This window comes from Peromyscus californicus, unplaced genomic scaffold (genome assembly GCF_007827085.1).
Source record: "Peromyscus californicus insignis strain IS unplaced genomic scaffold, ASM782708v3 Scaffold_13__1_contigs__length_99412109, whole genome shotgun sequence".
In the NCBI taxonomy this organism is placed as follows: Eukaryota; Metazoa; Chordata; class Mammalia; order Rodentia; family Cricetidae; genus Peromyscus; species Peromyscus californicus.
In genome coordinates this window covers 15225955-15248847 of record NW_026294424.1, presented here as the reverse complement: position 1 = coordinate 15248847, position 22893 = coordinate 15225955, and the positions used below count along the sequence as shown (strand labels likewise).

The following is a 22893-nucleotide window of genomic DNA, read 5'->3' as shown; positions in this document are numbered from 1 at the left end:
GGCGCGCGGGGAGGCGGGCGCTGGGGAGCGGCGCGCGGGCGCGGGGCGGTGCCGCGGTGGGCGCGGCTGAGCCAGCTCGGCGGGGGCGCGGCGCACCTTGCTCCCGCGTCCCGGCCAGCCGCGTCGGTCCCTCCCCGCGCCCCCGCCCGCCCGGACGCCTCCGGTCGCTTCCGTCCTCTCCTCTCGGCACGGCCGCTGATCCTCGCCAAGCCCGCGTGGGAGGACGATGGGTCAGCGCGGAAAAAGTGAATGAGGACGGCGGCGCCGCAGCCAGCGCCTCACTCGGCCGGCAGAGCCCGGAGCGCAGCCCGCCGGCTCCATGGACGCGCCGCACGCACTGGCGGCCAAGCCCCCTACCGGGTAAGCGGGTGCTGGAGAAGGGCGGGCACAGTTCTCCGCGAGGTGCTGAGTACTTGGGGCGCCAGGGTCTTGCACTGGTCACCGTGGCAGGCCTGGCCCGGGAGCACTTTCCGCGAACGGTGCTGGTGTAAAAGCTCTTGTGTATAAATGTGTGTGTCGGGGTCGGGGGTGGGGGGCTGACCCTCTGTGCAGAACCTCAGCTTGGGGCTGCCTCCTGCCCCTTGCGATCGTGGCCGCTGCAGGCCGAGGGGACAACAGGACTTCGGGCCTCGGACTCCAGGGGTGCCCGTCTGGTCCTGTGTGTGGGTTCCTCCAGCCACCCCTGGCAGGCCCAGTGGCCGGTTTGCACCCTGCCTCATGACAGGAGGGTACTTGGACGCGTGAGGCCCATGTGGCCAGGCGATCTTGGGAGGTGTGTGTAGAAGGGACTAAATGAACACTGTTCTTCGTGCTGCCCCACCCCCCCTGCCTGTATGGGGCCGGAAGAGGTGAAGACCCCTTCATCGGACCAGAAAAGCAGAGCTGTCATCCCTGTCTTCCGGTATCCTCTAATGTCCAGGCCTCTTTAGTTTCTTTTTGCTGTTCCCACACCTTGACGGCAGAGATTGCCTGTCACATTGAGGATTTTACTTGCAGAAAGAGAAACTTGCCTAACACAGGTCAAACAACCTTGCCCTTTAACCCCTCCCCAGATCATGCCCACTCGTGCCCATCCCTGTCAGGACGGTTGGCAACCCTTGTGGACTAGGTAGATTTCAGAGAGTGCCATGGGGCGGACCTTTGACCTCTGATCTCTGGAGCAAATGTGTCATGAGTGTTGCGAATGGAATGAGTTGGGGTGGGCCCGCACCTGCTCCCGGAATGGCCCACTTTCCACTTGAGCAACTGGGTTTTCTGAGGCAGCATTGGGGACAACAAATCTCTTTTCTTTTGCAGTTATGTCCACTGACTCACCCTGTCCTTTGCCCATAGATGTTGTTGCCCAAGTGTTTATAAAACCCTTCTAAAGCAGCTCTTTATTATTTCTTAAAAATCTCCCCCTGGAGGCTTCCAAAAAGTAAGCTACATTAGTAACTCATAACCTTGAAGCTAAGGAATGTTGAAAAAAAAAAAAGTCTTTCCCCCCACTAAACTTAGGTGTGGTTATATAATTTCTTTGAACAAACAGATTCCCCTTAAAGAAAATAAATACGGGAATACTTTTTCTTGGTAACCGGAAATCCCAACATGACCCGGGGAGATGTAAACAGAATTGCTTTTACATTTGTGGCTTTTCTAGATTATTACATAAGTGTATTTAAGGGAATTGAATTATTTGATGACATTTTCTTATAAATAAATATGAATAGAATATTTAGGAGGCCTGCAAAGTTTCCTATAGTATCTACAGAACCAGTAAACGAGTCTGGTAATAGTGAAACCACCCTTCTCAGCCTGATCCCTAAGAGGACAACCTAGGTCTGCCTTCCTCACTTCGGGTCACCAAGGAAAACCAAGGACTTGTACCATGGTGCAGAGCATATGAGGCGTGATGGTCAGCAGCCCAAGCATATTGTTTGCTTGCTTCAACCTCTTTGTCCAGGAAATGTAGATCTATTTTTTGTAATGTCTTTTATTGCCATTTGTCACTTGTTTATACTTTGAGTACAGAAACACCAAGAAAGTATAAAATATGCTTTTATTTTTTTCAACAAAGATTACAAGTTCCATATAAAGTATCTTATGTTAAAATTCAAAGAAGGAAATGGCACTAGAATTTTGGATATTTTATATTGTTTAGTTGTATTGCTTGCCTCTCATGAAGGATTGTGGCATTTTGGGGCTTCACAGTGTTATCGGAGGCAATTAGATTTTGTTGGCTTGTATCGGAAATTACTGTTTTCTTTATCTCTTGAGAATAGGCAGTGTTTGCAGTGTGCTTGAGGGAAGTTTGTTTTCTATCTGATACCAAAGAGGCTAGTTATAGAATTAAACTTTGTGTAAACTATCATTTTCCCATGTGACAGCAGACAACTGATGTAATGAGTTTGTTATTATTGACAAAAACTCCTTGTGCTGTGTAGACTGGTTGGAATGGGCAAGAGATTGCATATTATAAAGCGTGGATTAGTGAAGGGACAGATGGGCTGGCGAATGTAAAATCATCTCCTTAGAGCGTTATCTTTGTTAAGAACACAAATGCAAATTTTACTTGGATTGAAATCATATTTTTCTTAGTAATTCCATTAAAGCAGTGACTGTGACGCGTGTCTGTCTGGGGAAGGCATTCTTTTAGGAAGGAGATTGTGTGTAGACTTGATGTGTTGCTTAGGGAATTTTAGAGCTCATTTTTAAAGGGCGTGGTGTGTGTGTGTGTGTGTGTGTGTGTGTGTGTGTGTGTGTGTGTGTGTGTGTTTGCAAATGTGGCTGGCTGCACACATGAGTGCAGATTAGGAAGACAACCTGGGAGTCAGTTCTCTCCTCAGGTTTCGACTAGTCAGAAGTGATAGCTGGTGGAATATTTTAGAATACAGATTTAAGCAAATTGCTTTTGGGTGAAGTTTTAAAATATAGTTAAGCCCATACTTAATGTATTTTAATGTATCTGTTTGAGTATGTGGGATCCATCTTAGAAGTTGGTTGTTATAGAACTAGAGACTGAATTCTGGACTGAACACCATGTAAATAAGGGAGAGTGTTTGGCATTTGGCAGGATGGTAGATATTGATTTTTTTTTCTATAGAGAAAATGCTTAATTGTATAGAACTAGAAAGTATCCATTGACATGAAATTTCAAAACTGGGTACATCTGAGCTAAGGCTGAGTGGCTCATACAAAATCAGTGAACTTCACAAAAACATAGCTTTACTTATTTGTATGCATATATTTATTTTAATAGACTTATTAGAACAAGAAATAATTTGGAAAAAAATTAAGTGGGTGACTTTTTGTTGTTGTTGTTGCTTTGGGATATAGAGTCTCTCTATGTAGCCCAGAGTGACCTTGAACTTGTGATCTTCGTGCCTCAGACCTCTGGGATGACAGGCATGCATTGCTATGCCCAGCTCAAAGTGGGCAATGTGAGACACTCTTACCTGTCAGCAGCCAACACAATATCAAGAAAGAGGGCCTATCCATTTTAATGGTAATATGACCAGCCATACTCATGCTTTGTACCAAACCATTCAGTGTTTTGATAGTAAAGAAATAGTAACTACATATCATAAGACATTTAGATTTGCTTTTGGAGAATGGACTGGGGAGTGTTGAGATCTTTAAGAATGAGAGAATAAGGATATCTGTTACAAAACTTCAACACTAAATTTGAGCTACATTTTTAAAGATGTTATTACTCTGAGCTCTTCTTTATTCCATCAATCCACTTAAATAACATTTAATTTCTGGTTTGGAGAGTATTCCTAGGGATTTTACTTTTTGTAGTCATGGTTTTTTATCTATGAGGAATTAGACATTTGCAATGTCAAATAATCACAGATCATTTTTATTACGTCAGAATAGCTCTGTTCAGATGATGGATCTGAAGGGCCATGAACATTGCTTCAAAGATACATGCAAACTGTTGAATCACTCCTTCTCTGGGATTCTAGAATGCAGGCCATCCTTTGGTTTTCTCTCATGATCTCCCATGCATGGGCATATTAGATTATTACTGGGTGGCACTGTGACCTGGAAATATGACAATCCCCACATTTATGCAGGCTTGAATTCTGTGGCCTCTTTAATTTGTGACTTGCACAATGAGGTCGTAACTTGTGTGCACCCAATTATATGTCTGTATTTATTAAGAAAACAGTGATTATAGGATGTATCTGTATCCCATAATAACTGCCTTAAGATACTAGGCCTTTTGAACTTTGTGATTGAATTTACAATTATATTTGCTTTTGCAACTGATCAAAAGTTTTCAAAACTGATCAGAAATATTTAATATCAAATCAAATTTGAAATACATGAACAAGGTTTTATTTAGACTTGAACTAAGAAGACATATTCAACAGACAGTGTATTTACTGTGTCCCTTTGGCCCCATTCACCTTGAATGATGGGGTTTGTGGATTTTGTGGATCTACTTAGTGATGTGTTTTAATCTGTGCTGCAACATAGCACAGCTCTCATATTGTACCAGCCACTGAAAACTTACATATCTTCTCCTACTTGTACTTTTCTTAAACTATTTACATTGACTTATATTGTTGGTATATAGATATATAGGTATATAGATAATGTATCTTTTAAAATTATTTTCATTTATATAAGTGAATTGTGATCTGTGTCTGCAGTCTTCCTTCTGTCTTGCCACTGTGTGGTTGAAGGGCCTTTCACAGGTTTCCATTAGCCTTCCCTGCTTCCACCACTCTATATTTCCGACTCTTCTCTTGCTAGGGAGACATTATGTATGCTTGACAAGGTTTTGGTTGCCTTTTATAAAGCTTTCAAGACTTGTACTCATCATTGTAGACCCACGGTGGTATGTATGCACTTTACAGTGACAAATGGTGATGTTTCTCCAACAGTACAGACATTCCCCATAGTCCATCCCCTGGGCCTTTCACATGTTTCTGAGCAAGTCTGTTTATAAGATAGCTTTTTCCCCCAGCCAGCAGCACCCTGTGGTAATTTAGGATTTTAAAATCATCTGTCTAGTCTCCCTCAACAGGAGGTAAACTGCTCCTGGCTAGGACCATGTCTTCCACTGGCCAATTAAAGTAAGTTCCCTAGCCAAACATATTTTATTTAAAAAAACGAACATGAAGCTTTTTTTTTTTTTTTTTTTTTTTTTTTGGTTTTTTGAGGCAGGGTCTCTCTGTGTAGCTTTGGCGCCTTTCCTGGAGCTCAATCTGTAGACCAGGCTGGCCTTGAACTCACAGAGATCCACCTGCCTCTGCCTCCCAAGTGCTGGGATTAAAGACGTGCACCACCACTGCCCAAGAAGTTTTAAGATCAACTGTCAAAATATGTTTTACTTAGGCTCATTTGATTAGACACATTCCCAGGTCACAGGTGCTTTTACATAAATGCTCTTGTAGATCCACTTCCCATCTACACCAAACCAAGTGATGGGGTTTTTGTTTTTTGTTGTTGTTGTTGTTGTTGTTGTTTTGGGGGGGTTCGAGACAGGGTTTCTCTGTGTCGTTTTGGTGCCTGTCCTGGATCTCGCTCTGTAGACCAGGCTGGCCTTGAACCCACAGAGATCTGCCCGGCTCTGCCTCCCGAGTGCTGGGATTAAAAGTGTGCACCACCACCACCTGGCCCAAGTGATGCGTTTTAAAGACTCCAGCTGAAGCTGGGCATGGTGGTGCAGGCCTGCAGTCTCAGCTACTTGGGAAACTGAGGTGGGAAGATCGTAAGTTCAAGGCCAGTCTGAGCTACAGACTCAGTCACACTGTCTTCTTGGGTTCCGGAGTGAGTTCAAGGCCGTCCTGGGCAACTTAGACCCTTTTTCAAAGCAAAAAGCACAAGGAAGGGTGGAAATGTGGCCTAAGATAATCTCTTAGGATTCTCACTCAGTGGTATAGCTCCCCACCCCCAGAACCTAAAATCAATCAATCAGTCAAATAAACCCTGCACACAACAACAGCAAAACACTGCCTTGAATTCATTTAGAGAATTCAATAAGCCCTTATCCCTTTAAAAATTTCCTACTGTAAGTCACTGAACTCAGGAGTCCTACTCCTCTACCTCATCCTCTTACCATAGTTCCTGTCCAGTCTTTGCTGCTCTAGAACCCAGTGAGGGAGCCATTGTTCTAGGGCAAGCCCCATGTTGCTCCAGGCACAAGGCAGCAAGGATACCCATTCTCTTTTATGCACCAGGAGAAGGTGGGGTTAGTGGGTACCATTTTAGGTGACTAGGACTTTTGCTTGTTACTCCTGTCCTCCTGTGGGAAGCAGAGAGAAGACTGGAAGGAGATTTGGATGCTGGTGGTAGTGTGCACCTCTGATAGCATGGTCTGCAGCCCTCCTGACAGGGCTCTGCATGTCAGTCAGCTGAACTGTGATCTTACAGTGCCGTCCTGTGTGAGTGGCCAGTGCACCTGGAGGACAGAGTTCTTCACCTGGCCTGTTTTCAGCTCATTTTAAATCTAAGTTACTCTGTGCGGCTTGGAGGTCTAAGGTGACTGGTCAGGATTCTGACTGTGGTTTCTCAGTCTCTGGTGGCCGCAGCAGCATCTTCCCTATAATTCTGCCAGTGTTGCATACTTTTCCCCATCACTTTGCCCTGGCAGCCTTTCCTTCTGTCCCAGGAAGGGACATGGTTCCTGGAAGCCTTTAGACCATGTAGGCTTCCCATCCCAGGCCTCCGGTGACTTATAGAAGTTAGTTGACTGACATTTCTTCTTGCATCTCCAGGCTTTCCCCTGACAGATCCCTTGTAGGAATTGTGATTTTAGTCGGCTAATCTTTTCCCCACTGAATTCAGAGCTCCTCGGAGGCAGGCACCCTCTGTGTTAGTGTCATCTGCCTGTGGCACAGGAGACAGCTGTCATCCAGTAAACCAGCTCCGCTTCCCATTTGTGGCTGGATAAGATAGAACTCAGAGGGGCCTCGTGTCATATGATTCAGTGTGTTCCCAGCATGTGCCGAATGCCTCTTTCAAAAAGACATTTTTCAAAATGGCATTTTCTTAAACTCTCACATACCTTTGTTTCTGCCCAACTGTGTGTGAACAGACAGATCAGCTGGTACTGTGGGTTCTCAGCTCTGACAACGTTTGCCAGCGACGTGGCCCTGTTCTGCACTGACTTGAGAGGTGTTGGATGCCTTATGGAGGAACTTGGAGCAATGGTGGCTTTGGGAAAGTATGTCCATTTTTAGCTGATTGTCCAGTGAGTGGGCTGGGGGAGATCCCAGCTTATCACAAAGCTCCTTCCTTGCCTTGATGCTTTGAAATGGCCATCATGTGGCTTTGCCGTGTTCTAGCCCCAAAGAGGAGCAGGATGCAGAAGCACCTGCCCTTTACTTTGTGACACAAGTTGTACATATCTCTTTTATATATGTGGCCTTGGCCCAGCTCCCAAAATACAGTCATTAAGGTGAGACTCAGCATAGGGGAACACAGCCTCTGACAAGATGGTGCTATTGGTGAAATTATTAAGGCCACTCCACGTAGTTAAAAGGAGATTTATTTAATGGCGTAACTTACAAATTAAGGGATAGGTAGGTCGTGGGGTCTGGAGAAGGTGTATCGCAGTCCAGCGGTGTTCTCTGGAGCTCTGCTTGGTCCACCTCTCACGTCCAGGGGTCCCGGAACCCAGCGGGAGCCTGCTGATCCAGATCTCCAGTCTCTAGGCACCTCCCTTGGCCCCGCCTTGTAGGCGTGACAGTTGCCGAAGTCTCAATGGGGGTTGGAACTTCCAGATCAAAGCTGGAATGGCTACCCACTACATGGTGCAGTGAAGGATAGGAAGAACTTGACACAGTAGGCTGACGGGACCGGTGATCTCAGTGCACATGTGACTCTTCTTCCTCCTACCAGGGGCCTCAGAAGTCAGCTGTCAGGAGGTGTGTCCAGATGGTTTCTAGCCTGAGCTGAGAAATGCATCCTTATTTTGCTCAGTTTATAATTGGTAGGAAATGGGCCTGAGCTTCACAGAATGGCTATGTATTGGCCTCTAGCAGCTGGTGTTTCTGATTCTTGTCTCCACATCTGAGTGTGGAGAAAATGCAGACCCTTCACCCCTGCCATCTCTCCAGGACTTTGGAGACTCAGAGCATAGGAGTTCCCTGTCCATCCCCAGGAGGAAGTGACATTTAGACAGTCACCCAAAAAGATGGAAGGGAAGGAACCAGGCCTTTCTCTCTGTTAGATGTTGGGGGACTGGCATGCTTTGACTTTTATGATTTTCATCTTCCATATTCATGTCACACCAACTTCTTTTTGTTCATGGTGTACAGCAGTCTAAAGTTGAACAGGTTGGGGAGAGAATTCCCTAGCCAGAGCCATAGGCTAGCTGTGCTGGCAAAGTTGGAGAGCCTCTTGCCTTCCTCCTTAGAGAAGGCAGGATGAGCAAGGAATACCTGTTCTCCAATGACGAAGGTTGTCTGCAAAGTTCAGCAACTTAAATACTGTGTGTGGCTGGAAGAGTCAGAGACCTGAACCTGAGACGTACCCAGGGCACTGATTTTCAATTCTAACTACATAGTCTGAGCAATTAAATACTTAAATAGCTTCCTCAATCAGTCCTGGCAGTGTTTCCCAAACTTAATAGTTTGGGAGTTGTTTAAAAATAGGCCTGGGTGGGAGTGATAATTCAGACATGAACACTTCTGTTCAGGTGGCTAGAACCTTGATAATTAAGAACAAAACTCACTAATGTTCATTAAACAAATGGTTAGCTTGCAAGCAGCTGGTGTAGTGTAGGTAGAATCTAGACGTTTGCCATTGCAAATAGTTCCTTGTCAAGGTCCCCATCTGTCTGGTCACCCATCTTGCTGCTGCTAATTTGGTGTTGACTCGGTTTTAAGGTAGAAGTAAAACCTTGTCCGTCCTACTCAGTGCCTACGTCACTTATTATGTGGTAATGGTCAGTTATGCTCTGACAGCATCGTTTGTATGGAGAATGAGTTAGAGATCTCTTCCGGCCCTTACCAGATCTCATGACTTGTTCTCACAAGTGTTAGTTGGGGTACAGAAATCTCAGTGTTTCTCATGCTACATCAGCCCTCTAAATTCCTGTCCTTAACTACTTCTCAGATGTTTTTGACTGGTGTTCATGGAGTGATTCATTTTCAAAGAAAATGCTCCAAATGAAGTTCATGTGCAAATTTCACAACATTAAGAACCATAATGAGAGGCTGGAATGATGGCTCCCTGGGTAAAGTGCTCACTATGCAGGCATGATAGCCTGGGCTCAGAATTCCCAGTGCCCGAGTAAAAGCTGGGTGTGGTGGCATGCATCCGTAAAGTACAGCATCAGGGGCAGAAACAGGCTGGCCCCTGGGGGTTGATACCCTCTCAGTCTAGTAGCTAGACTCTAGCTGAAACATGGAGCTGCCGGTTCAGTGAGACACCCTGAGTCAAGTAATAAGGGGGGCAGTGACAGAGGAAGATGCCTTGCATGGATCTCTGGCTTACACACACACACACACACACACACACACACACACACACACACACACACTGGCACTCACACAGATGAGAGTATACCCCACATATCTCCACACACACATACACACTGGCACTCACACAGATGAGAGTTCTCCCTCACATATCTGCACACACACACACACACACACACACACACACACACACACACACACACACACACACACCATACACACTGACACTCATACAGATGAGAGTATCCCCCACACATCTACATACACATACACATACACACACACCATACACACTGGTAATCACACAGATGAGAGCACTCCCCCACATCTACACACACACACACATACACACACACACACACACACACGCACACACACACACACACACACACACACGCACACACACATGCACATGCACGCACGCGCACATGCAGGAAGGTAATGAAATCTAGTTTGTAAAGTAGACCAATTTGAGAAATTTCCTTATTATTTTTCAGTTTACCTAAAATTTTACATTTTTGGAATGGTAGTCTTTTGGGTTATAGTTTTTTAATTATTTATTTTTGTTTTATTTACGTTGGTGTTTTGCCTACATGTATGTCTGTGTGAGGGTGTCAGATCTTGGAGTTACAAACAGTTGTTAGTTGCCATGTGGGTGTTAGGAATTGAACCCGAGTCCTCTGGAAGAGCACTCAGTGCTCTTAACCACTGAGCCATCTCTCCAGCCCAGTTTTTTTTTTTTCCTTTTTCTTTTTAAAGGAGGAAATTGAAGTGTTCATAGGCTGTCAGTTAGGTGTGTTACTGTACTGGTGGTATGCTGTAGGTCATGTTGAGTCTTTGGATGCTCTGTGGGGCTTGACTCTTACAGGGTATTCCCCTGGTCAGAAGGACAGTAGTAGCTTTCTTCTGGTTGGGGTTTCAATTGCCCTGTGACTTTCTAATCTGGGAGGTAGCCCCTACACCTCATCCCTTGGTTCTATTGCTGCACCAGCTGGAAACACAGAACTGAGGTTCCAAAGTCCCCTCTGCTGGGGCCTCTTCTGCTTCCTGCAGGAGGATGTGATACCCCGATATGCTGTAGCTTCTCACCAGCCTTTTAAGACACAGTCTGCCGCAAGCACCCCCATGAAGCCTCTTGATATCTGTTGCCTGCTGCTGTCCACCTGATGATGTCTTGCTACAGTTCCAGGAAGCACACCCCCTGAGACTCTAGATGGGACTTAATTTCCTGAAGGAAGTATGCATGTGTGGTAGAAGAGGACCTCTCTCAGAAGTGGGTGGATGCAGTGAGAGCATGGCTGAATTCATACAAGTTGGGTCCAGACTCTGCCTCCCATCTAGCAAGTGCTTCTGCCCCGATGCTGGCTAATGAATTAATAAACATGAAAAGCCTTCCTTTGTACTGATATGACTCGGCTCTCTGTGTCTTGTGCTGATTCCTTGGATAGAGGTGCAGAATTCTGCTCTGTTCAGTAAATGCACTCCCTAAACTTCCAGGTTTCTTAGTTGTGTTTTCTTGTGTATAACTTTAGGCAGCCCTCAGTGAGAGCTAGGTGATTCTTTAACTGCCCCTTTGTTGTTGGTAAGTGAGTTTCACTGACAACAAGTGTACTTGGTACTTGTAGGGCTTCTAAGGGCTGATATCCTTCTGCAGGGACATGCTAGACAGGGGAAGGATAGTGTGTAGCATTTTGGTGTGGCTCTTTTTTTTAATATAATAAAAATTTATTTATTTATTTATTTATTTATTTATTTATTTATTTATTTATTTATTTATTTATTTATTCAACATCCCAGCCACAATTTCCACTCTCTCCTCTTCTCCCAGTCCCTCCCTGGCCTTCCCCATTGTATGCTCCCATTCACTTCTCCTCCACTTCTATTCAGAAAATGGCAGGCTTCCAATGGATATCAACAAAACATGGCATATCAAGTTGCAGTAAGACTAAAACCTTCCTCTTGTAGTTATACATAAGTCTACACAATTATAATAATAAAAATCTTGTATCACGTACCTCAATGTGGTATTTTTATTTCCTTTTTTCTTTCATTTTTCTTTATTAAGAAATTTTCTACTCACTCTACATACCACCCACAGATCCCCCCTCCTCCCTCCTCTCACCCCCCATCATAGAGCCTTTGTCCAGTGACTGATGGAAGCAGATGCAGAGATCCACAGCCAGGCGCCAGGCTGAGCTCCGGGAATCCAATCGATGAGAGAGAGGAGGGATTCTGCAGGTGGGGGATGTTGAGATCATGATGGGAGGATGTGCAGAGATGACTGGCCACACTAGTGGAAGCCCATAAACTGTGGACTGGTGGCTGTGGAGCCCCCATGGGACTGAACTAAGCCCTCTGGATATGGGAGATGGTTGTTTGGCTCGAACTGTTTGGGGGGCACCCAGGCAGGGGGATCGAGATCCATCCCTGGTGCATGGGCAGGCTTTTGGGAACCCGGTGCCTGTAGTGTGAGACCTTGTGCAGCCTTGGTGCAGTGGGGAGGGGCTTGGATCTGCCTAGGCTCAGTGTCCTGGGCTCTGCTGACTCCCCATGGGAGACCTTGATTTGGGGGATGTGGGGATGTGGGGTGGCTTGGGAGGGTGTGGCTCTTACTGGGTTATTGTGCTTGGTATTGCATCCATTCCTACAGCTCACTGGTTCTTATTTTTATTAGTCAACTTCTTATTAATGTGACAATTACCTAAGATATTTAAGTTCTCAGGAGGAAAGATTTCTTGTGGTTATGGTTTTCAGTGGCTTTAGTCCATGGTCTCCTGTTCCTGTTGCCTTTGGATAGTGGGAGTACATCATGGTAGGGAGTGCTGTGGAGGAAGCTGCTCAGATCATGGTAGCTAACTGGGAAGTAGACACAGGAAGGGAGGGCAGGGTCCCCAGTGACAGGACTTTCTCCATCTGGGCTTACCTCCTTAAGGTTATGTCACGCCCCAGTAACACCAAGTTCAAGACCAAGCCATTAAAATGCCAAGCTTTTAGGGGCTCTCCAAATCCAAACATTACGTTGCACACTGAGAGACACAGACACAAAAGTGGAAAACCATTCCTTCTTCATGGCTAATGCATTTCTCACTTAGTGTGAGTTGTTTTTGTGTTGAATCTTCTCTGCAAATTAGATTCTTAGCTCTGTGGGGGTCTGTGCACATGGAACATCCCTCATCCAATCTTTTTTTTTTTGAGTGGAATCTATTTGTGGTGATGTTGGATGGACCTTAGCAGAATCCTTGTTTCTGTTTTAACCAGTTGCTATAGCTAACTCAGGTGAAGGAGGAAGAGTATACCCTTGACTCTTATTTTAACTGTTGGTCTGTGGGAAACATTGCTCCTTACACAAGACATCTGAGCAGCAACCTTAGAGGAAAATTGTATGCTTGAAATGTTTTTTGGTGCTGACTTTTCAAAACTATAGGTCTCTTACGTCAGTGATGATCGTTTAACAGGGAGCTTAGTGGAAAGTGATGGGTTATTTGCCTTTGAACTGAGTTGGCCTTCATAAAAAAAACTCCTGTGCCCTGAGGGGAGAGGGCTGCACACTCATTTGCATAACGTTTTTATTTAGAAAAGGCAGTGTTTCTGTAATGAAAAAAATGTTTATTGGCTTGAAAATGTGTTTGTTTTAAATATGTCTAAGTGTTATATGATTTTTGTGAAAGATTTTCCCCACCCGTCTCTCTTTCTTTTGTTAGTGATGCAAGGGATAAGGCCCTGCTCTGTGGGTGCTTCCTGGCGTTGGGACAGTGGGGGATGTTGCTGCAGAACCATGGCTGTGGTTCTGGTCTCTTTCATGCTGAGCATGTGGAACTGCAGATCTTGTGGGGAGGAAAAGTAAGATCTTTCAAACCATCCTCGGCCACTGAGACATGTGTAACTTGAACCAGTTAGCTAGTTTCCTTGTCCCCCAGGTCCTTCCTCTTGATTTTCTGGAATTACATGGATTATAGAATGTTTTTAAAAGTTTTTAAATTTTATTTATTATTACTGTGTGTGTGTGTGTGTGTGTGTGTGTGTGTGTGTGTGTGTGTGTGTGTGTGTGTGCTCGCGCGCGCACGCTACAGTCAGTGCATGTGGAAGTAAGAAGAGGATTTTCAGGAGTTGCTTCTTTCTTTCTCTCTACTGTGAGACTGGGGACTCAAACTTAGGCCATCAGGTTGATGTGGTCTTTATCCCCGAGCCATCTTGTTGGCCTTGGGTTGTAGAATTCATGAGATAATTTGACAAGGAGTAAAAGGATCCAGTGGAGTGAGTGCCTGCCATATGGTGGTTCCTCTTTTTTCCCATTACTTTTTTCTACCAGCAAGCCATCAGGCTAAACAAAGGAACAGACAGTAGGTACTAGTACGGTACACTGCCTCAGAGCATGTCTGTAGAGAGACATTCACTACATTTCCCATTGTTTTCCCACAGTAGAGACACGGCCAATGCTACTGTAATAGGAAACTGAGGACTTAGTATAGTGTTCAGAAGGGCCTGCTGCTTTAACACAGGAAAACAGCAGTAGGGGTTTGATAAAGATGGTAGCTTGTGTTCCTAAATTGCTCCTGTGCAGATGTTATGAGCACAGCATTGTACATGGATCAGGTAGGCTGAGCTACTGGGAAAGTTCTGGGGTGGACAGGACTGGAAAGACTCGGGGCTGATGGAGAAGCTCTAGAGACCTGTTTGTCTCTCTTGAGGAGTTTTGTCATCATTTTGTAGTGTGGGCTGCACCTTGTAACAGCTTAGTGACCCTGGCTGGGGCTCAGTGCTCTGCTCCCAAACAGAAGTGTCTGCTCCATGAAGACAAGGCCAGGTCTCATCCAGGATGAAGTGATAGCTGCCCTTAACAAGTTGTATGTCATCCTATATCCAATTAAAATGAGTGTGAAAGTACGTCTTTGAGCTTGGTGTTTGTGTAGCACCATCGGTAATAATATTCAGAAAAGAAGCAACAAGAATCAGGACGATTTACCTAGACATTGGTGTCTAGGTGTTAGGTAAAATGCTGCACATGTGTATAGGTCATTCCAGAGGATATTTACACGTGTCCTGTTGGGAGTTGGACCAATAGTTAAGCTAAACTATGAACAGTATGCCTGTTCTTGTCACATGTAACATCTAAGAGTCATTAAGAAGTTGCCCTGCCTTTTTCCTGAGGCCCCACTGTCCAGATGGGGCAGGGTGCCCTATCCCACCAGTGATGATGCCACCTTGATACAGCACAATAACTTGATGTATAGTTTTAGATGGTGAAATTTTCCTTTCTCATTCAATTGGGTTTTATGTCTCAGACTCTATAAGGGGTAAAAAGCATTCATGTATATCTTTGCCCTCTGCAAATGAATATTAGAGCATTACTCTGAGATTATAGTGTTTTGCATTAACTCTGTAAGGAGGCTTAGACAAACATTAGTCCATTATAGTATTTTAACCATCCTATTTTATAAAGTGTAGAGTATATAGCAGTAATGGAGGCAATAGCTCATTTTGAAAATGCAGGCCTGTTAATTGGTATATGTTATCATACTTTTAGCGTTACATTGGAAACACTAACCTAGTAATTTCATATGTGCCAGAGCCTGGTTCTGCTGGTGCCTGGCAGGTGCCCGTGTCCAGCTCTGATAATCATGCTTGGTGCTGTATGTGATGCCCCTTTTTAAAAATAGATGCAAACTGGCAGAAGAAGTTCTCATCAAGAGGTGGAATGGGCGTGGTTATCAAGACACTTGTGATCCTTTAGGGGGAAAGAGGGCTTTATCAGTTTACATGGCAGTAGAATGTGGGTATGGCTTGAAAGTGTCCTCCAATCTTTATTGGTTGGAGACTTTAATTCCCAAATTGATATCTTAGTGGAGAGGTATTTGGGAGGTAACTGGGATTTAAGATCATGGGTTGGGGACCCCATGCTTGCTTTAGTGGCTTTTCAGAAAAGGTAGCAGGAGCCCAGTTAGCCCACAAGCTTTGCTTTATTGCACAACAATTCAGGACGCAGCTGTATCAGATGCTAAGCAAATGCGGGTGCCATGCTCTGGACTTCTCTGTCTCCAGAATCATGGGGTAAGGGAATCTGTATTCTTTGTAGGTTTCCTAGTCTGTGACATTCGGTTACAACAATAGCAATGTCTGGGAGTGGGACTTCTTGTCAGGGTTCAGCACTAGGAAAGGTGTTCATGCTTTATTCACAGGTTTCTTCCAAACTTATTCTGCAGAGAGTGAGGTCAGGTCTTTACCCTTGTTAGCTACAGTTCTTTCATAAGGGCCTTTTTTAGCACAAGGCACATGGACTGTCCTCAGAGAGGACATAGGAATTGAGTGGGATGCGGGTGAGGGAAGGTTGAGGCAGTGAAAAGCAAGCAGAGGCAATCAAAGGCAAGGCCTGGCTGTTGCTGCTGAGAAATGATGCCTTTGTGAAGCTGGAGGGGGGGGGTTGTTAAGAGCTTGTGAGGCTTTGAGCTGGAGGTTGAAAATTAGATAAGGTATAGCTAAGGGGATTGCAGAAGGGTACCAACTGGCATGAATAGAAGCCACAGGACTGATGAAAGTGTGGGCTGTAGTCACCACCGTGCGTGTGTAAGTCAGTAGCAGGGGTAACAAGTGACTTAGATGCCTGCATCAGGAGTGCATTGTGGAGGGTCAGCTGGTGGGCATTGCAGAACATGGCTTTATCTTGATGAACTAGGAATCGGACCAGCATTTTTGAGTACAACATGATACTAATGAACAAAGGTTGTTCTTAGAATATTTCATGATTCCAGAGAGAGAATAGAGGAAAGAAGGGTGGAGATTAGCTGGGTTGTGGTGACATGGCTTGGTTCTGCTGTCTCATTAATAATGAAGTTGGTATCCTGAAGCGGCTCTAGTCTGATGAGTCCTGGATGGTAGGGTGTTGCCCTGTCCCACAGTCATGGCGAAGGGAGTGTAGTTGGAAGTGTTAAAACCTTCACAGTGGGGGTGTTGGTGTCTTGGACAGATCACAAAGTGGGAACTGGGCAGAAGCCCAGGGTCTGAAAAGCTTCATAAATTTCCTTAGGGTGGGAATGGGTGCGTTGTATTCTGACCACAGGATAACGATTCATCAGATGTGACTGTCAGCAGGTGCCTCTATCTCCTCGAAGACTGATAAACTTTGTGATTGGCCATGGGGTCAGGACAGCTGCTCCAGTGTATAGCAGAAGTAAGGGGGCAGGCGGGGCTAGGCCCTGGTGATATCAGCCGAGAGTGTAGAAACTGGCAGGGTACGAGGTGTCTAATGTCTTCATGTGTGTCCTCACCTTTACTTCTCACAAATACCTCATGGGGTGGGTTCTAATCCTATTTTAAAGGCAAGGACTGCAGACAGACCACAGAGGGTTAACTCTCATGACCAAGGACAGCTAACTTGATACATTCACCTATTAATTATGTTGATGTAATCTCATTCCCTCCTCAGATGTTCATGGATAACATGCTGGAGGGCCCTGAGGGAAGTCCAGACTCCGAGGTGAAAGCAGGGAGATCAGGGAGGAACAGTGAGAGCTCACTCAGGTCCTTGGAAGGCAGGTGACCTGGGCGGAAGGCTGGGTTTACTTAGGCCGTGCTTGGTCCTTGGCGTGGTTGGCTTGGAGTTTGTCACGGTTTATTCTTTCATTCCCCTGAGAAGGTATCCATCCTGCTTACCCAGTGTTTCTGCAACACGCAGGTGGTAATGACATGGTAGAGGACATAGACCAAGGACTGTGAGTGTGCACTGTTTATTCTAGTACACTGTGCATCCTGCTCTTTGAGAAGCGGGGGTGTCTGAAACTTAAAGCAAGCATGAACACATGTGAACATAAAGCAAGCAAGAATGGAAGCCAGTGAGCTTCTGGTCAGAGATGTGCAGAGTTACTCAAATTTAGTCTGTGGGCTCATCTGTCCACAGTGAGATAAGCATGGCTTTGAGAGTGAATCCCTGCTTCAAGAAGTTCAGAACCTTGTGGAGACACCCAGGCATACCATGAGAAGGATGCATACAACTTTGGACTTCTAGACCCAGAGCAGGCCACCTGAGTCACTGAGTGCTTTTCTTAGATTTTTTGTCATTCATCCACCTCAGTAGATCTGTTTGCAGGACCATTACACTCCCCATTTTGGAGCTGAACATACTGAATCCAGAGAGATTGAGGAGCTAGTTTAGGGTAACCTGGAAATAGTACCACACCACACACACACACACACACACACACACACACACACACACACACACACACGTAGCATTTCTACTGTTAACACCACCTGTCCTCTGAACAGGACTACCAGCCTCCACTGGCTCCAGGGCCATAGGGCCCATCCTTACTTGCAATGATGGGGAAGCCACAGGTGTGTACCCCTGGAACCAATGCTGGTGTGCTGGGATTTATTAATCCTGCAGGGGTTTCAAGCTTATGACTTTGGGAAGAAATAGGGACAGACAGGAAAAGATGATTAAAGTCTAGATTACTTTGGTCTCATTATTATTCTTTTTGGTTCCACAGCAAATTTGCATTAAAATGTCTTTGTTTGTTTGTTGGCTTTAAAAAAAATTTTTATACAATATATTTTTATCATACTTTTCCTCTCCCCCAGACTTTGTGCCTACTTTCCCTTAGCCGTGCTGGGATTTTGTCTGGCTTGCACTTATTCAGGTCTTATACATGATGTCAGTCTCTCTGAGCTCATATGTGCATCAGCACTGTTGGGTCTGGAAGATGTTCTGTCCTTGGAGAATATAATGCTTTCTTAACAGACAACTTCATACCTTCTAGGAAGCCAGGCAGTGGGGCCTGACTGCAATTGCTCAGCTACATTACTTCATTTCTCAATGTCTTAAGAGTGCTGAGCCCTGTGAGGGGTGTGCTTGTGTGTGTGTGTGTGTGTGTGTGTGTGTGTGTGTGTGTGTATGTGTGTGTGTGTGTGTGTGTATGTACAGACCATGGAAGGTTGTGTTGGCTGGTCTTTGAGAGGGTGTGTTGTATAAACTTGTGGCCCTAGGAAAGAGCAGAATAAGACTACATGCTCTTCAGCAGTGCCTGCCTCTAGCTGTCTTTTCTTGGCCACACCATATGTACCATAAGGGACTCTATTCAGATGGTTCTTCCTGACCACAGGAACTCTGTGATGGGGAGAGTCTTGGAGGGGAGTCTTCAGGGGTAAGTGGAGGAGATCTGAAATGACAGAAATGAGTCATTATACTGAGATGAACTGATTGGACTGGAGAATTAGAGTCTATTTTATACAAGCAAGTCCACTCTAAGCTTGCTTATAGCTATGGATTGTCTGGGATCCTGGATGCTATACAGAATGCTCTCTGTTCATGTTATTTAGGTCATTATTGTTACTTCTGGGGCCTGTTTATGATACTTGATATATTTCACTTGAATTTCATGAATTTCATTCCCTACTTTCCAGATGGAGAATAGCCAATGTACTGATTAAAGACATCGAAGTAAGCTGGGCATTATAATTCCCATCTGTTATTTTAGCACTGGGAAGGCTGAGGCAGAAGAGCTATGAGTTCAAGGCCAGACTGGTCTACATAGTGAGTTTCCAGGGCAGTCTGAGCTACAGAGGAAGATCCTATCTCCAAACTAACAAACTTCAAATAAATCAAGCATGATGACGTAACCCACCTTGCTCAGTTATCTGCCTTTGTGCTGGGTTGTAAAGCAACTTGGGGCTGGCTCTATGTAGGTAGCCTGTATGTGTGGATGGTTGTTGTTTACTGTGATGAAATCACATCTGATCACAAAGGAAAGTGACTGGATTTAAGACTACAGATAGTAGTGATCTGTTACTTTGTATCGGTGTCCTAGAACTATGCACCTGGCATCAGGAACAGCTGTTCTAAATGTGACGTAAGCTCCCTTGTTGCAGTAGCTATGTGTAGTTCATATGAAATGGCTAGGAGATGGCTCCATCTTTGTTAACTTACAGTGGATGCTTCAGCTCTTTGCGGTGTGGCCATCTTTCTCTGTGTGCTTGGGTGTCCTCACAGCTGGTACCTGACACCTGCAGATGACAAAGTGACTTGGGGGAGTGAAGGAGGAAGCTGTAAGACCTTTTGTGACCTAGCCTCCAAAGTCACACATGATAGCTCCGAATTCTGTTGGTTAGATACAAATCACTAAGTCAAGACCATGCTGGGGGGGGGGGGGGCGGTGGTTGGAGTGGCTACTCTAAAACACCTGTTTGGGAATTTCCATGGAGCAATCAGCTGAATTGCCTTCTTCCAAAGCAACTGTCAAGACCCTATTGAGGATCCACTAATAACATCCATCAGGGGTCCGAAGAGGAGACTTTTATAACCAAATCCCACTTGAGGTGGGATGGGCACAAGGTGTTCTGATAGTTGTTTTTCTGTGTGCAGAGAACTGCATGTGGTAATTATCTTTACATGAGTATGTATCATTGTTTACATAGACATTCACAAAATGGTGAAAGTTTGCCTACTGTTAATAACAAAGGACAACAAAACCCTCAGATACTGGAAAGTGAACAAGTATCTCAGTTTGGGTTTACCCTTGTTATCCTCATGTTGTTCCTGATAATGTCCATTTGCTGCCATTTTTAATGCATTTCACATGCTTCATCCGTGTTGCTTAGAGAAAAGGCAGCTGAGTCCAGATTGCAGGCAAGCCCTTGATGGGCTCAGCACTCTCTGTGAGTAATCAGCAAAGGGTGTCAGGAACACTCATGGTTAAAGGACCAATTAGTTCTGCCTAGAGTGTAGGGCCCAGACACGTCCAGTTTACTTTTGTGAAGGGCCATCTCAGAAAATCTGATGTGTGTTTCATCGCCATAGTCACCATGTTAAGTGTTTTTCTTGCAGCCAGCAGTTCTGGTATTCGGGTATGCACCTTCGCTGTCCCTCCCCGCCTTCGTCTGTCCGGTGCTGCTGTCAGTCTGTGTGTGGCTGTCTGTATGTGGCGCTGCGCATCGCAGTACTCTGCTTTGGTTATGTTCTTTCACTGAACATAATGGTTTCGATATTTACTCTCGTGTGGCACTTCTGGGCTTCACACTCTTTATTGACAGGCACTGATCCATGCACTAACTTGGAACAGTTTGTCTAACCATTCTCCACTTGACAGATATTTGGATGATTTCCAGGTTTCCTATTATAGGTAAAGCTACTGTGCTCATCCACATACAGGCTTTATGTGACATGTATCCCCTTCCTTTTGGGTCAATACTTTGAGAAGAAAGGAGGGGTCACATGATTGATGTGCTTTTAATGTTTTAAGGAACTTCTGCCCAGTCGTACATTCCACCAGCTATGCACAGGAATTATATTTACTGGGCCAGTTTTCCCCCCATTTTAATGTGTATGAAACTTACTGAATTTTACATGTAAGTGGTTTTTGTTTGTTTGTTTGTTTGTTTTGTTTTTCAAGACAGGGTTTCTCTGTGTAGCTTTGCGCCTTTCCTGGATCTTACTCTGTAGACCAGGCTGGCCTCGAACTCACAGAGATCCGCCTGCCTCTGCTGGGATTAAAGGCATGCGCCACCACTGCCCAGCTCATGTAAGTGTTTTGATTTGAGATATGATATATGTTTGGTAGCTTTCTTCAGAAGGACAACAGCCTTCTTTATAAGGGCACCTTGTTTCCAAGCATGGGCTGTGTGGCAAGTGTGTGAGGCTTAGGCCTCTCCTCCCACATATGCAGAGTGAAGAATCAGTCTTCCTTTGTGGCTCTAATTCTCAAGTGGCTGAATTCCTTGAGCCAAGGTTTCTCTTTCCAGTTTCTAGTATTCCTAGTGCTGGTCATCCAGCTCATGATGCACGCACACCCTGACATTAACCTAGCCTCTGCTGTTTTGGGATTCAGCACTAGATGTCGGTGACTTGGCTCTTTAGAAGGCAGACACAGCTGGTTGTAGTCATGCAGGCTATATGCTGTTGCTATTGGTGAGATGTGGCAAGAGGGACAGGCAGTCAAACCTCAGGGGAGGCCTCTGCTAGAGGGAGTGCCCCAGGGCTTCCTCAGAAGATTAGTATGCGTGTGCAGGGGAGGCATGTGCCTGATAACAAAGTCAGGGTTGGATCTATGGGGAAGTGCCGTTCACATATTAATGGTTAGTGTCATTATTTTGGTAATTCAGTCTTCCTGAAACTTGAAAGGAGAAGAAAAGACTGAGGATGTGAGGAATGTTTCTGGGAAGTAGTCTAGGATGGTAGGGGAGCTGCAGAGGTTCAAGCTGGCTGAGCATAGGCTTGGGTTTAACTTCAGGAAGACAGCCATGTGTACTCCTCAGTGCCCTTTCTCTTTGTATTTATGCTTATCTTTGTGGGTGAGGGAACAGTTAAACTTTTTTCTTCAGACAAGATTTAAAGGAAGACTGAACGCAAGTCTTTCAGTGATATTAACAGGTTTTGTTTTGCTTTCCTGAAGTCGGCTTCTTGAACTGTGACATTTGGTAACTCACATGATCTCTGCTGGGAAGATCCTAGTGATAGGGGTTGGGGTAGGGGTATTCCAGTCTGCTTAGCCTCTTGGAACCAACGTGTCCCAGAGATCAATAGCCAGATTTCCAAGGAAAAAGAAATGGTCCTTTGTCTTCTGGTAGCCAACAGCACATGGCACACATAATGATATTGTGACTTGGCCTTCTACTGTCTCTAGGATTGGTGTTTGTGTTTGACTGTATTTTTTCAATGTAAGTTGGACCTTGAACAATCGGCTTCTCCACTTCAAATGGAAGTCCAGCCACCCTGAGGTGAGGCCGATGCTGCTCCAGTTAACATCCTACTTCCCAGTACCTTCTGAATGGGTGCCTCCCAACAACATTTTCTTGCTTCTGTGCTCCTATTTTTTTTTCTATACCCCATCTGTTTCCCCAAGGCTTTAATAGGGCCCATATGCAAGGATGGTAATCGAAACAGAGCTAGCAAAGCAAGCCAAACAAACAGAGAATGGAGAGAGCCTTTAGCTATGAACACAAAGCAGTGTGCTGTGACTGAGCATCAGTTTTGTCTTAGTATTTCTGGCAAGCTGAGCATAAGGGAAACAATAATTTCCATTATTCCAATTATTAAAAGTAGGACATATTCTGGTTCCCCAAAAGCGGCGTTACTTTTCCTGCCGCTAAAGGGTAATAATTCCTTGCAGTTGTTTGGTCAGGACCCTGTACTCCCATCCATTCTGTGGCCCGTTGGAAAGGTTTACTCAGAATTTCCAGACTCTGTAAGCATACCTACTGCATGTGGAATGTGATAAGTGGTTGATGGTGTAGTGTGAGCATTTGTGGAACCATACTTCTGTGGGTATGGCGCTCCATTGAGTCAAGAGCATGGGGCTGCCTGTGCTGGGCTCAGTGGCCTGGGCAGTGAAACTTCCAGTAGAAAAGGCATAGTAGCATAACAGGAGCAAGGAACAGAGGCATCTGATGAGATTTATTTATTTATGGATGGCAAGAAAGTTGGCATTGCATGAAGGGAGGCCAGCAGAAAGAATATCTGGGCAGGATCTCTCATAGAGGCCACACA

The 22893-nt window shown here is 45.1% G+C and overlaps 1 protein-coding gene across 2 annotated transcripts in view; it reads left to right on the top strand.

The window, feature by feature from the left end:
- The first annotated feature begins 45 nt into the window (after nt 1–45).
- Nucleotides 46–22893, top strand: part of Cobl (cordon-bleu WH2 repeat protein) — a 235083-nt gene continuing 212235 nt past the window's right edge. For both annotated transcript variants that reach the window (XM_052734542.1, XM_052734541.1), the window contains exon 1: nt 46–360. In XM_052734542.1, coding sequence (XP_052590502.1) covers nt 320–360 — 41 coding nt within the window. In that variant the 5' untranslated portion in view covers nt 46–319. The remainder of the gene's footprint in view (nt 361–22893) is intronic.